The 13,861-nt window shown below is 46.9% G+C and overlaps 2 protein-coding genes across 6 annotated transcripts in view; one reads left to right on the forward strand and one right to left on the reverse strand.

The window, feature by feature from the left end:
* The first annotated feature begins 1,116 nt into the window (after positions 1-1,116).
* RPL3L (ribosomal protein L3 like) lies at positions 1,117-9,264 on the forward strand. 2 transcript variants are annotated; one of them, XM_082199474.1, is made up of 10 exons: positions 1,117-1,276; positions 1,740-1,932; positions 2,797-2,965; positions 3,900-4,035; positions 4,152-4,338; positions 5,327-5,487; positions 6,269-6,370; positions 6,583-6,678; positions 7,905-8,024; positions 9,120-9,264. In XM_082199474.1, exons 1-10 carry the CDS (start codon positions 1,274-1,276, stop codon positions 9,174-9,176), a joined length of 1,224 nt encoding a protein of 407 aa, XP_082055600.1. In that variant the 5' UTR covers positions 1,117-1,273; the 3' UTR covers positions 9,177-9,264. The 2 variants fall into 2 exon arrangements, with proteins under 2 accessions (XP_082055600.1, XP_082055601.1); XM_082199475.1 differs by lacking the exon at positions 6,583-6,678.
* Positions 9,265-10,548: 1,284 nt separating this feature from the next.
* LOC309518896 (testis-expressed protein 2-like) overlaps positions 10,549-13,861 on the reverse strand; it is a 29,637-nt gene continuing 26,324 nt past the window's right edge. For all 4 annotated transcript variants that reach the window (XM_082199465.1, XM_082199464.1, XM_082199466.1 and 1 more), the window contains 2 exons: positions 13,485-13,605; positions 10,549-11,755 (listed from right to left, as the gene is read on the reverse strand). In XM_082199465.1, the coding sequence (XP_082055591.1) occupies positions 11,630-11,755; positions 13,485-13,605 (247 nt within the window). In that variant the 3' untranslated portion in view covers positions 10,549-11,629. The remainder of the gene's footprint in view (positions 11,756-13,484; positions 13,606-13,861) is intronic.

The raw sequence follows: 13,861 nt of genomic DNA on the forward strand, positions 1-13,861 counted from the left end.
AAGCATTTTGCTTTTTCACCCCAACAGATTATGTCATAGTGTCCCATGCCTGGAAGGTGGTGTAACAGTTTCATTTGATCTCTTCCTTCGCTGAAAAGCCACTTGTCCACAAAATCGTTATCATGGTCCGGACAGCTCAATTCTTAAACTGGTTTGGTCAACTTCTCTGCATTGTTCCAGACATAGTTATACCATTCTTGCATTGTAGAGCCATCATCATCCTTCCAATGTTTTGCTACTACCGGTACTTGTCTTACAGTTACTAATAAAAAAGTGTTTATGTATCTAAATGGTTTGGTTTGGTTCTGTTTTGTCAGAAATAGTCAATAATGCCAGGGGTTTTTGCTGTTGTTTTAAACAATAAGGTGCCCAGCTAATTTGCTGCACTCTGCCAACACCTTATTCTAACATACTTGAAGCATGGGTCAACTCCACCACATATGGGAGATCATTCCCAAAGAATGTTTCCCAAAGTTCTTTAGGATAACTTTTGATGTATACAGCACCATGTGTGTAACCTGTTAAGTGTCTTTACCAATACCAATTTCAGTAGACTTCTATGTCATAAGGAGTCTCAGTGTACCTGAGATATAGTTTCTCCTAGTTTCTCCTAAGAATGTAAGAAGTGCCCAGCTACTGGATCAGACCAATGGCCCATCTAGTCCAGTATCCTGTTCTCATGATGGCCAACCAGGTGCCTCTTCTGGGAAGCTCACATAACAGGATATTAGCACAATGGCATTCTGCTTTTGACAGTGGATTTAGATAGAACATAGCCATTGTGCCAGTAGCCACTGATAGCCTTATCCTCATAAATATTTTCCCCAAATTTCTTTTCATCTGCTAGCTGTGCCAATCCCATGTTTATATGTATTAACTGTGGGTGCTAAATGGCAAATAGACAGCACTGTTCATCCTCTGGGGCACACTTCCTTATTCCTTCGCTTACCTAGGCTGATGTACGACTGACATGTTCCCCAGGTGGCAAGGCAGAATTTTGACCCTTCCCGTCTGCCGTACATAGATGGTAATTGCACATGGTGGTAAACTGAGACCCCTGCTTCCAAGATGACCTTTCGTCTCCATTCCAATTGCTGGTGGTGTCAGGCCCCTGTCAGCTTGCCCGGGTATGAAATGAATATAGCATCAGAATGAAGCCAGCTGCTAAATTTATGTCTTGGGGGCCGAGAAACATCTTTGGTATTAGGCAACCAAGTCACTTGCTGGTGGCCTCTTTCGCTACTGCCGACCGGGACTGAGAAGACGTCTGATCATGGTCAGTACTGACTTGCTGTGGGCTAGGCCTGCCTTTGGGGTGTGTGGGTGGGCTGGCAGTTTTGTGATGGGGAGACACCATGTGATGGTTTTGCAGTATTAATTAACTTTTGTAAGCTGCATTCTGATGGCTGTACCCTGAGAAGCAGCATATAAGTATTTTGAATACATAAAACACTCTCCAGCATTTTCCCAGAAGCACAATAAACTTTGTAATGGACCTATCCTCACACCAAGCATCACCCAGCCCCACTTCAACGCATTTCTGCAGCTTCACAGACCCCCTTTGCTGTATTAATCAGTAGCTTGTCATGCACTGAGGCCCATAACTGTGCTGGACTGGGACCTGGGAGATCAGGAGTTCAAATCCCAAAGCGCCCCACTGGAAGGTTCTTGGTCAATGACTATTATCTTTTGGGTATGGGTGTGCTTTACTTTCACCCCTTTTTTCATCCCCCCCCCAGTCCCACCGCAAGTTTTCAGCTCCCAGGCATGGCCACCTGGGCTTCCTCCCTCACAAGAGGAGCCACCGTCACCGCGGGAAGGTGAAGACGTGGCCCAAAGATGACCCCAGCAAACCGGTTCACCTGACAGCCTTCCTGGGCTACAAAGCAGGCATGACTCACATCCTCCGGGAACGCTACAGACCGGGGCTAAGTAAGTAGTTTCCTGCTTGGCAGGGGGTTGGACTCGATGGCCCTTGTGGTCTCTTCCAACTCTATGATTCTATGATTCTAAGTGGAAGGATTCATGGGAGGAGTCAAAACAAAGCTGGGGGAAAGGGCTGTAGCTCAGTGGTGGAGCACAGAAAGGTCCTCAAAGGCATCTCCAGTTGTAGGGTCGCAAAGAGGTGGCCTGGGAAAAACCTCTCTCTGCCTGAGGCCCTGGAGAGCTGCTGCCAGTCAGAGTAAGAACAGAGAGCTAGATGGACCAATGTTGGTATAAAACAGATTCCTGTGTTCAAATGCAGGCATCAACCCCCAGCATGATTGAGCATCTGCTGATGGTCCTGGGGCTCAGAAGGAACCATCACCAACTAGCCTGAGCCAACTACTGCCAGCAGTCACTCACTCATCCACTCAAGCCCACCAGGACATCCAATATGAATAAGAATAAGAATTTGGAAGCCAAATCTGATCTGCAGTGGTTACCCACCATATTAATTACTCCTATACAACACTGTGAGGAAGGGTGTTGCATTTTGGGTAATTTAATATTGCTGGGGCTGATGGGAGTTGTCGTTCTGCACAGTGCTTTTTTTTCATAGAAAAATAAGTGTTGATACTCACCATGAAGTTTTTACAGCTAAGAGCCACACTTTTTAACATCCACTAAAAGAGGTGGTGGTACTGTGTACCTGTGAGTACCCCCTGGGAAAACGCACTGGTACTGCAGCATCCGGTGGGCCAAAGGTTCCCATTCCAGCTGAATACTGAGCTAGATGGACCAGCAATCTAACTCTGCACCAGGCCGTTTCCTGTGATTCTAAGCCTGTTTCGTCTGCATTCCTTTAATTTTCAGAGGTCTCAAAGAGGGAGGAGGTGGAAGCTGTCACCATCATAGAGACACCACCTTTGGTGGTCGTTGGACTGGTGGGCTACATCGAGACGCCCAGGGGGCTGAGGAATTTCAAGACCATCTTCGCAGAGCATATCAGTGATGAATGTAGAAGACGTTTCTACAAGAACTGGTGAGCGGTTTCCTGTATGGCAGACAGAGGGAATGGGCAGACAAAATGGTCCACAGGTGCCACATGGCAGGTGTCCAATCAGCACATACATGTGGAGGAAACATCTCTAACTGGTTGTTACAGACAGGGCTGGCCCTACCATTGGGCAGCGTGAGGTGTGTCATGAAAGGGCTTCCTTTTGTAAATGACTTAGAGCAGCATCTGCTGGCTCATGAGCTGTGCTAAGCTGGTTTCTTCTGCCTCCTCCAAAGGTGCCGGTAGTGGTCACCCCCCAGGAGTTTTGGACTACAAATCCCATCAGCCTCAGCTGTGCTGGCTAGGAGTAATGGGAGTTGTAGTCCAAAACACCTACAGGGCCCCAGGCTGCAGAGAGACTAGACTACGCAGGTAGGTCGTTTTGCAAATTCCTTGGTGGAAATGTGCAGTAAGAACATAACATAAGAACATTAGAGGAACCTGCAGGGTCAGGCCAACGGCCCATTTAGTCCAGCATCCTGTTCTCACAGTGGCCAACCAGTTGCCTGTAGGAAAACTGCAAGGAGGATTCGAACACAAGAGCACTCTTCTGTCCTGTGGTTTCCAGCAAGTGATATTCAGAAGCATTGCTGCCTCCAACTGTGGCAGACCCTCCAAGTGTCCCTATTTTCCAGGGACGGTCCTGGATTTACAGAAGCTGCCTTGGTTTCTGATTTGATCCTGTAATGTCCCACTTTTCCTTAGGACATCCCTGTTTTCACTGGGGAAATGTTGGAGGGTATGGTAGGATGTCCCTATTCCAGACAGGGTTGCACCATAAATTTGTATAACAGCGTTATGAAATTGGCAGCTTTATTTTCAGTTCGTTTCCTAATGATCTCTAGCACAGAAGTTGCCTTTTTCACAGCCTAAACCCTGTGGCTGATGGTACATGATGGAATATGTATCTCCTTTTCAGGCACAAGAGCAAGAAGAAAGCATTTACCAAGTACTGCAAGAAATGGCAGGATGAGGCTGGGAAGAAGCAGCTGGAGAAGGATTTCGCAGCCATGAAGAAGTACTGCAAGGTCATCCGCATCATCGTGCACACCCAGGTGGTGAAGCCTTCCCATAATCCTTTAGGGTAGCCCTAGGGAAGAACGGTGCTTTGCAAAGCGGTGGCACTCTTTCCCTGTTGCATTGTGTTAACACTGAGCTTCTTTGGCTGCAGATGAAGCTCCTGCCACTGAGGCAGAAGAAGGCTCACATCATGGAGATCCAGCTGAACGGGGGCACCGTGGCAGAGAAGGTGGACTGGGCTCACGAGAAGCTGGAGAAGCAAGTGCCCGTCAGCACAGTCTTCTCCCAGAACGAGATGATTGACGTCATTGGTGTCACTAAGGGGCATGGGATGAAAGGTAGGAAGGGGCAGTGGTGAGCCTTGGCATAGAGATGTTTTCTTTATTACTTTACTTATTTATTGCATTGATATATCTCCTTTTTGTGAGGGGACATACATGGTTCTCCCCCCCCCCTTTCAATCCCTACAACAACCATGAGAGGCAGTGATTGACCTAAGGTCACCCAGGTCTCACTGGTTTTGGACTACGGCTCCCATCACCCCCAGCCTAATACGGCCTTGTTGGCTGGAGCTGATGGGAGTTGTAGTCCAAAACATCAGGAGGGCACCAGGCTGGGGAAGGCTGCCATAGATTGTGGCCAGATTGACTTGGGGCAGTTGCTATCATAGTCTTGATAAGGGAGGGGAAAGGGTGGGTGGTAGGAATCTGCACGCTTTTGAGGCCCAATATATGCAAAATGCTGTCCCAGAAGAAAATGATTGATTCCAGGAGTACCCAGGATTTTGGGAAAACAAGTTTCTAGACCTCATTGCTGCTGAGAACATCTAGGCCTTTTTTTCTGTTTCATGGCTTAGAGCGCCTCCCCCCAGCCTGGTGCTGTGCAGATATTTTGGACTACAAGCCCCAGACATGGTGATGGGAGCTAACGTGAGTTGTAGTCCAAAAAGGAAAGGGCTGTAGCTCAGTGGTAGAGCATCTGGTTTGAATGCAAAAAGTTCCAGGGTTCAGTCTCTGGTATCCCCAGCTAGGACTGGAAGAAACCCCAGTCTTCTGAAACCCTGAAGAGCCTTTGCTAATCAGTGTAGACAGCTGAGATAGATGAACCAAAGGCTTGATCAGCATAACGAAGCTTCTTATGTTTCTATTTCAATCAGTCCTTTAGTCTGATTCTATGAGGACTAGAATCTTGCTTTATTTTTCAGGAAGATAGCATAGTCGAGGTAGGCTGAACTTTGCATGGATCCCTGGCACCTCTAGGCTGTCTGAGAAAAACGCGTGCAGGGAGATTTTAACAACCTCTAGCAACATGACCTTTTTCATTTAGGTGTGACAAGTCGATGGCATGCTAAGAAACTCCCTAGGAAAACTCACAAAGGACTGCGTAAGGTTGCATGCATTGGAGCCTGGCATCCTGCCCGGGTGGGCTACTCCATTGCCCGGGCTGGCCAGAAAGGCTACCATCACCGCACAGAACTTAACAAGAAGGTACAGTGCCCTTCTTCCTTCACCTTCCTTCCTTCCTGTTCTTTTGGGCTCATTCACAATGGACTTGAGTCTGTTGCTGGTTGGCCCCAGGCTGACGTCACCATTTCATACCCACCTGCTCACCCAATCTCTTGGGAGTCTGGGAAATGCTGATGGCAATAGCTCCCCAGCACCTGAACTCTTTCTTTTGTTGTTAATTTCTTTTTTAAAAGAAACAAAGGCTCAAAAATGTAAACCATAAAGTGTCACAGCCTAGAAGGACAAAGGTATAGCGCAGATCCAAAGGTATTATAAAGTATTTACTCATACAAAGATTCTCTTTATAAGTAATATAGATTTATAAAAATAAAAGTATTCTCCACCTGTGAGTTCCATCATTATTGAGAATAAAGATTCTAGACAGTCTTAAAGGAGCCAGATATTGGCATATATTGGTGGTGCCTATTTCAGTAAGAAATAAAATCACGCCATATATGAATAAAATCCGGTCATTCAAGCTTTGCCCTTTAAATAGTTTTGGTTTGTGACAAATCTTTTTAAGAAGGGCAATTTGCAAAACCCTTGAATGCTATAAATCCTATTAAGATTAAAGGTCTTCCAGGATTTAACAATACAGTTCCAGGCTGCTGGTACTTTTCAAATTCCATTCTGTTTCCATGTACAGGTTCAAAAGTGCCAGGTGGAAAGATGGAGTAATAGTTGATTTTGGATTTTTATTTCTTTTGTTAACAACAGCAACAAAAGTCAAACATAACTGAGCCTCATCTCTTCTTCACCTTAGGTTTACCGCATTGGGCGTGGGGTTCACATAGAAGATGGCAAAGTGGTGAAGAACAACGCCTCCACCAATTATGACACAACCGAGAAAACAATTACCCCGCTGGTAAAATAGAATCATAGAGTTGGAAGGGACCACAAGGGTCATCTAGTCCAATCCCCCTGCAATGCAGGAATCTTTTGACCAATGTGGGACTCGAACCCATTACTATGACAATGGTCCTTCCCCTTATGTACTTGTGCCCAGATTTGTGGTGGGCACTCTGTTGCTGGCGCTGCGGCTTCCTTCTCTACATTAACGCACCTTTATGTCCCCAGGGTGGATTCCCTAAGTACGGAGAAGTCAACAATGATTTCGTAATGGTGAAGGGTTGTGTGGTGGGCACCAAGAAGCGAGTGCTCACCCTCAGGAAGGTGAGGCCTGTATCAGACATGGACTGTGAGGGAGATGTGACTTCCTGTGAGGGTGGGTGGGGCCCAAAGGAGACTGATTGGATTTGGACCCAAGCAATGAGCAGGTGGCCAGTTCATTTCCATGTCCAATTAAAGGCGTTTAAAGCCCTAAATGACTTAGGCCCCAAATGTCTGAAAGACTGCCTCCTTCCCTACAGGCACACTCTCAGGTGTTAAGGTCAGCAGAAGGGGCCCTCTTGGAATCTGCACCACCCTCAGGCATTTGGGGTGGTAGTAGTCCGGGAGAGAGCAATCTCTGGAGCAGCCTCAAAGTTGTTCACCTTTGCTAGACAGTGTCTGTTGTATGCTGAATATACCTCTCTTGACACATCAGATATCTGTCTATGGTAGTCACCTTATTCCAGGGGCTTTAATTTGTTTAAAACTGTTTTTAATATTGACTCTTAAATTGTCATAACCCACCCTGGGACCTGATGGTGAAGGGTGGGAAATGAATCGCAGTAATAATCAACAGTAGTACTAATAATGGCTCAAGACTGTAGGTGCTTTGTTCCTGAGGGAGAAGGGAAGTTGGGGCTACAGCTAGGCGTCCATTCTCTGAAGGGCTTTGGGAGCTGCTGTGGGGACAATAACATTGGCCTGCCTTACAGGAGTGTTGTGAGGACCACAAGAAGTTAAGAAACATGAAATACAATGAGCAGCCTTTGTAAACACCTTAAGGAAGACAGGAGATAAATGTTAAGCAATCATTCTTGTTCTTATGGTTTAAGACTATTTATTATTGTTAACCTTGACCTAGTAAGGTTCCCTTTCGACAGACCAGGGACTGGCCTGTGGCATGGGTTTTGCACCTAAATTGCCTGCCACCAGTACAAACTTACTGTACATTGGGTTGAGGCAGCAGTTACAAGTTACCGGTCTCTGCAGCCACAGCAGGCACTGTGATTCTCCAGCGGTTTGACTTCACCCCTAGAAGTGCACTCTATTGTCTCTCGAGACAGACGGATGCCAACAAATGGTGTAAGATCAACATATGGAGAATAGTCAAGGGGCTGCCTCACCCCCATATCTTCCCACCTGAGGTGGTCGTCTCACCTTGCCTAATGGTAGGGTTGTCCCCATGTCACTCAGCTAAGTTGTCCATGTTCAACAAGCGATTCCCCACAGAAAACTCTGCCCCCTCACCCTTGCACTTTCATTTAATGGACCCCTTTCCCTTCTTCCAGTCTCTTCTGGTCCATACAAGCAGAAAGGCCCTGGAACCTGTGGAGCTGAAATTCATTGACACGACCTCCAAGTTTGGTCATGGACACTTCCAGACGGCTCAAGAAAAGCGTGCTTTCATGGTGAGTCTTAGCCGCAAAACATGATGCAGAGAAGAAAAAACCCTTTGAGAAGGATAGGTGACCAAATGTGACTGGGGGAAGCCGCACTGCCAACCAATATTTGGGATAAGGGTCCTAAAACTTCTTCCTACCCGGGGCACATCTAAGAAGCACAACCCCATCGTGCCATTTCTTTTCTCTGTCCTGAAACTTAACGAATCATAGAACTGTAGTGTTGGAAGGGACCCCAGGGATCCCAGCCCTTGCAATGCAAGAATCACAGCTACCCAAGTTTCAGCTTGTCTCCATTGGGTTCTAGTATTATGGGGGGAGATATCTCCACATCATACAAACTTCTGCAAACTTCTGTCAAGTCCTATCATATTTGCCTCCCCCCAACACTTAAGAAGCCCCCAATATTGTAGCCTTTCTGCATAGGAAAGTTGCTCTAACACCCCTGATAATTTTGATTACCCTTTCCCGCGCCTTATCCAGCTTTGCAATATCCTCTTTGAGATTTATACATCACCTAAGAACAGATTTTTTTGATCCCAAGTAGAAAATATAGTTTCCATTTCAATTCAAACCAAAAAAAAAGTGATAAATTTTAGGGAAAGCATTAGGTGGATGACCAGCCTTCCCCAATCTGGTGCCCTCCAGATGTTTGGACTTCAACTCCCATCAGGCACAGCACCGTATGGCTGTGCTGGATGAGGCTGATGGTAGTTGTAGTTCAAAGCATCTGGAAGGCCCCAGCCAGGGGAATGTGGCCAAATACCAGGCAAAGATACTCCATTAGGTATTGTCCTGCTCTCTTTTTCACCTGAAGGATAGGAGTGATGAGATTTGTTAGTCCAGAACACCTGGAGAGGAGGCACCATGTTGCCTACCCCTGCTAGCCACATTTGTTGGAAATGAAGGGCTGTTTTGCACCAGTCAGGAAAACAGGCTGCCCTGCAACATCTCCAATACCTCTCACTCCTTGTGGAGACAAAAAGGCAAAAAGAGCAGAAAGGTACAAAAGTCCCCTTTTGCCCCTGATGCAAATTATTGCCTTTTTTCTTGCAAGCATAGCTTTTAAGATTCCATGGCCATTTTTTTCTGCTTGTGTTCCAGGGCCCACAGAAGAAGCACCTGGTGAAGGGGAAGGTGGAAACCCAGGAGGAATTGTAAAAAGGGCTTCTCCTAAGATGTTTCTGGACTCCAGTCCAACTTTGTCGCTGCTTTAAATAGTTGCAAACATGAATACACTGAAACAAAACCGGTGCTTAGTGTTATGTTCTCGAAAAGGTATATGCCCCCCACATTTGTCTCAGAAGCCTATCAGGGTCATGCATTTATAGCAACATTTGGACTTAGAATAGTCTAATTGTAGAGTTGGAATGGCACCAGAGGGTCATCTAATCCAACTCCCTGCAATGCAGGAATCTCAACTAAAGCATCCATGACAGACGACCATCCAACCTCTGCCTTAAAACCTCTGAGGAAGAAGACTCCACCACCTGAGGAAGTCCATTCCACTGTTGAACAGCTTTTACCATCAGAACGAGCAGCTCTACCTCTTTGGATACTTTGACAGAGACCAAATGCAAGAGACACAAGGAATAACAACAGCAAACACACCCCAGAGATCGATGCAAACCTTTATTTCCCTTCACCTTCCCCATCATTTCTAGTTGCCTCTGGCTCACACGTCATCCGTGGTTTGTAAAGCCCTTTGATTAGTTGCAACCATTTCATTGCCGTGAATTTCCAAAGCTATTGCTCTGTTAAGATGTTTTATTGCATGGGAAACGGAAACAGTACCTCTAAAACCCACTTTATGCTGCCGGGTTAGCTATCACGATTGGCTCGGCTTCCTTTGCATTGCTGAATGTCCCTGATGTGAAATCTCCTGGGACATGAAATGGGTTTAGAGCATCTTCCCCCAACCTGGTTCCCTTAGGCTGTTTCGGACTGCAACTCCAATCAGCTCCCACCAATGCTGGCTAGGGCTGATGGAGATTGTAGTCCACAGTGGCTATGCTATCTGGGGTTGATGGGAGCTGTAGTCCAACATTGTGGGAGGGTACTAGGAAGGCTGGTTTAGAGGCAAAGGTGGGCTGGGGTGCTCTAGGCAGGCAGAGGGTATATATAACTATTGAGAAAGTAGAGGCACCTCTCTTTTCTGCCTCACTTGCGGCACAGCATGGAAAGGTTTCAGGAATTAACACAATATGCTTCTCTTTCTAACACAGGCAGTCCATATCTTTAGCACTCAGATAACAGGGCTAAGCCTCCAGAAGCCACGCTTGCCTTGTTCCTTCACTCATGGTTCCTTGTTTGCCTCTTTTGATAGTCTCTAATCTCACAGCAGTAAATAGCACACCTCCAAGAAGGAGGTTGTGGAGCTTTGAAAACCTCCTCCCTACCCCCACCAAAGACTGTCATGAAAATGACCACAGCCTCCAGCCCTGGAGTGTCCCAGCTGCAGAGTCCACGTGCTCAGGCATCCTAAGGATTAGTCTAGATGCAACTTCGAGTGTGTTTTCAAATCCCTGTGGAAGGGGATGGTGCTGTTCTGGATCACAATTGGGGCATAGCCAGGGTGAGGGGAGGTTGATCATTTCCTGCTGAAAAACTCTCCTCAGAATTTGTGATTTGAATTTTAAAAAGCCACGTAATGAATTACGTAAATTGTGTCATCAATATGTTATTCCACCCCATTCACTGAGTGCCTTAGGAGACCCCTTATTCCCTGCATGGAGCTGCAATTCTTAACAGCTTTGACAAACTAAAGTTCCCAGGATTCCTTCTTTTTGGGGGGAGCCTTGGCTGTTAAAGTGGTGATACATTCTCGTTTGGTCTCAACCTGCACCCCACACTTTCCTCATCAATTTGGAGGCTTGAATTCCCTTAAACCTCCCCTCCCCTCCCCTCATCAGGAGAAGGGAGAATTTTCACAGAGTAAAGAGTTGTGTGATGTTCTTCACACATTCCTTGCATGCCTTCCCGGGGGAAATACAAACACTTCTACTGTTAACTCTCTCAGTTTCCTTTCCTCTGACCTGTGAGTAGCAAGGAGGTCAGAGAGATGATTCACTCAGAGGCTCGATGTTCAGATTTTGGGATTTCTCTTCCCACCATTGCAAACCTGCTTTAGGAGGACTTCAGACTGCTTGCAGAAAGAGCCCTTTCTTTCCTTGTCGTCCCCTCTTTTCTTTGGCCTCTTCAGTTTTAATGACTGTTCTGACATTTAAAAGATGCTTAACATGGCTGTTATTTGCAAAGACGGGACCTAGGTGGAAGTGGGCTTGGAATCTTCCCTACTTTTTTTTCCTCTTTGCAAAGCTAATGACAGCACTACAGAAATCCTTCCTTGCACTGGTAGGAATCTGGTGCTTGGAAGGGAGAATCTTAGAGCATCTCCTCCACACTGAGAAATGTATCCTGTGAAATATCCAGAGGATGGGTGGGGGGACCTCTTTTGCTGGAGAGAAGCCCCTGAACGACAAGCTGAAGAGATGAGCCAGCAGAGATGAGACCAGCAGTGTGGCTCAAGGGTGATGCTGGGTTCGCAGGCCCTGATAATCCTGGAGGACCCCATCAAGCATCTTGAGCCAGCCAACCCACCAGTGGGCAGTTCCTCAAAATTTTGCTGCGCCCTCTCCTGGGAATTCCTTCTGGAGTCCTTCTGTGGGCAGCTGGGATTCCAAACCAGAATGCATGAGGGGTAAGATGAGATCGTCCATATTTGGCATCACTAAAATTTTCTAAGGGGTTGAAGGGGTGGGAGGGAGAGAAAAGAAATCAGGTTAGAAACATGCCACCACGTTATCTGCAAGCAAAAATGCCTCTAGAAGGCTTGGTGCATCCAAGTTGTCTATATAATGGAGATGATCTGCTGAGAACTGTGGTCTCTATGGGCCCCTCCAGAGTTTGTTTATTGAGCATTCATCTTGATATACTTCCACAAAGCTAACACTGAGGTTTGAGAAGATCCAGACTTTATTGAGCACCCATGCTCTCCAGTGCATTTCTCTGTCACTTTCAAAACCACAAGAAGTATGCGTCTGTTTGCTTTTAAAGTGGTTTTGTTGCACTTTGACCCACTTTCCATGTGGAAACAGAGAGCTCCAGTATGTGCTTCAAACCCTCCTGCGAGGAGGCAGCAGTCTGGAGGCAACCTACGGTGGAAATGTGCTTAGCAGGAAACTCATTGATGTGTCTGAACAGGGCAGCTCCATCTCCTCTCTCCTCTCTCTAATGGGTGCCACAGCTTAGTCCACCTCTTGATGTCATTACACCAAGGATGGGCAGCCTTCAAGTTTGCAGGCTCTGCTTTGCTGTGGTTTTTTACTGGAACCCCAGGACCCATCAGCCAGGTGTACAATAGTGGCTGGGTGGGACACTGTCTTCTCAGAATTACCATATTTTTTGCTCTATAAGACGCACCCGACCATACGACGCACATAGTTTTTAGAGGAAAAAAGCAAGAAACAAGAAAGCAACGCAAAGCCTCTTGAGCGAAGAGGCAGGAGCGTTTCCGCTGCACTCAAGAGGCTTTACATGGCTATCCCTGAAGCCAGGAGAGCAAGAGGGATCGGTGCGCACCGATCCCTCTTGCTCTCCTGCTTCAGTGATAGCTGCACAGCCTGCATTCACTCCATAAGACACACACACATTTCCCCTTACTTCTTAGGAGGGGAAAAGTGCATCTTATAGAGCGAAAAATACGGTAAGGGACAAGGTACCTTTGAATGCTCAGCTCAATAAGTTTTCAGTGCCAGAACAGAGTTTGCACTCTTTGTGCAAAACCCACTTCTGGTTCCGCTACCACCACCAGCATCTCCCCCCAGCAGGCTTTTTTCATCACATGGCAGATTCAACAGGAAGGCTCCATTCAGGGGAACTGTAAAAGCCCACTGATAAGAGAACACCTGTGTTGCATGCAGAAGTCCCCAGGTTCAATGCCCTGCAGCAACTTCAGGTAGCGCTGGGAATATGCCCTGCATAAAACAGTTGAAAATCCCTGCCAGTCATTGTAAACAATACTAGGCTAGAAGGACCGATGGTCTGACTTGGGCTAAGGCTGTTTTCTATGCCCCAAGAAAGAAGGATTGTAGCTCAGTGGTAGAGAATCTTGTTTCTATGCAGCAGGTCCCACTGGCATCTTCAGGTAGGGCTGGGAGGGACTCCTTGTCTGAGACCCTGGAGAGCTGCTGCCTGTCAGTGTAGACAATACTGAGCTAGATGGACCACTGATGAGACTCAGTACAAGGCGGCTTCCTGTGCTTATAGCTGTTTTGGTAAACAGCCTTAGCCAGACCTATCCTTCGGCAATCTGTCTCATCGCTTTCAGAAAAGTTGGCTAACCAGGTGGCCATCATGATTCTATGATTCTATAATCTTGTGGTAACGAATGACTTATTAGACTCCATTCCTTGCTTTGAGCCCAGCGGGCCTATTTTAGGAACCTGGCCTATTTCCGGAGACAGGTACCTGGAATTCATGCTGAAGCTTCTTCTCAATCCATTCTGTGACATGGATGAAGGTGACCTCTCGTTCCCCCAGCTTTGGGCGGACCTTCAGATCCAGCTGTGGTGGAGTCCGGAAGCTGTACCTGGAGCAGGGAGGCAGAAAAGACTCATGTAAACTCTTCCTTTCCCTCTGCAACCATTACAATGAGCCCATCCTTACATTCTTGGACGCCCCCGCCCCACCAGTGATTATTTTTTTGCTAAGAGATGAAGCACTGAAGCAGCCTGGAATATATGCAGCCCAGTTCTGCAACACCATCTTGTGGACTTCTCTGGGCTACCCGGACTGCCATTGTTAGAGAGCCTGCTCTGCTGAGCTAGATGGACAAGGGTTTCTCA

This window comes from Podarcis vaucheri (assembly GCF_965113315.1).
Source record: "Podarcis vaucheri genome assembly, chromosome: 14".
Taxonomy (NCBI): Eukaryota; Metazoa; Chordata; class Lepidosauria; order Squamata; family Lacertidae; genus Podarcis; species Podarcis vaucheri.

Bases quoted from the DNA above. Each gene is read 5' to 3' on its own strand.
- RPL3L (XM_082199474.1), top strand. The intron at 4,339-5,326 runs GTAGGAAGGGGC...TTTTTCATTTAG, and splicing joins TAAGGGGCATGGGATGAAAG to GTGTGACAAGTCGATGGCAT. The intron at 6,679-7,904 runs GTGAGGCCTGTA...CCCTTCTTCCAG, and splicing joins GAGTGCTCACCCTCAGGAAG to TCTCTTCTGGTCCATACAAG.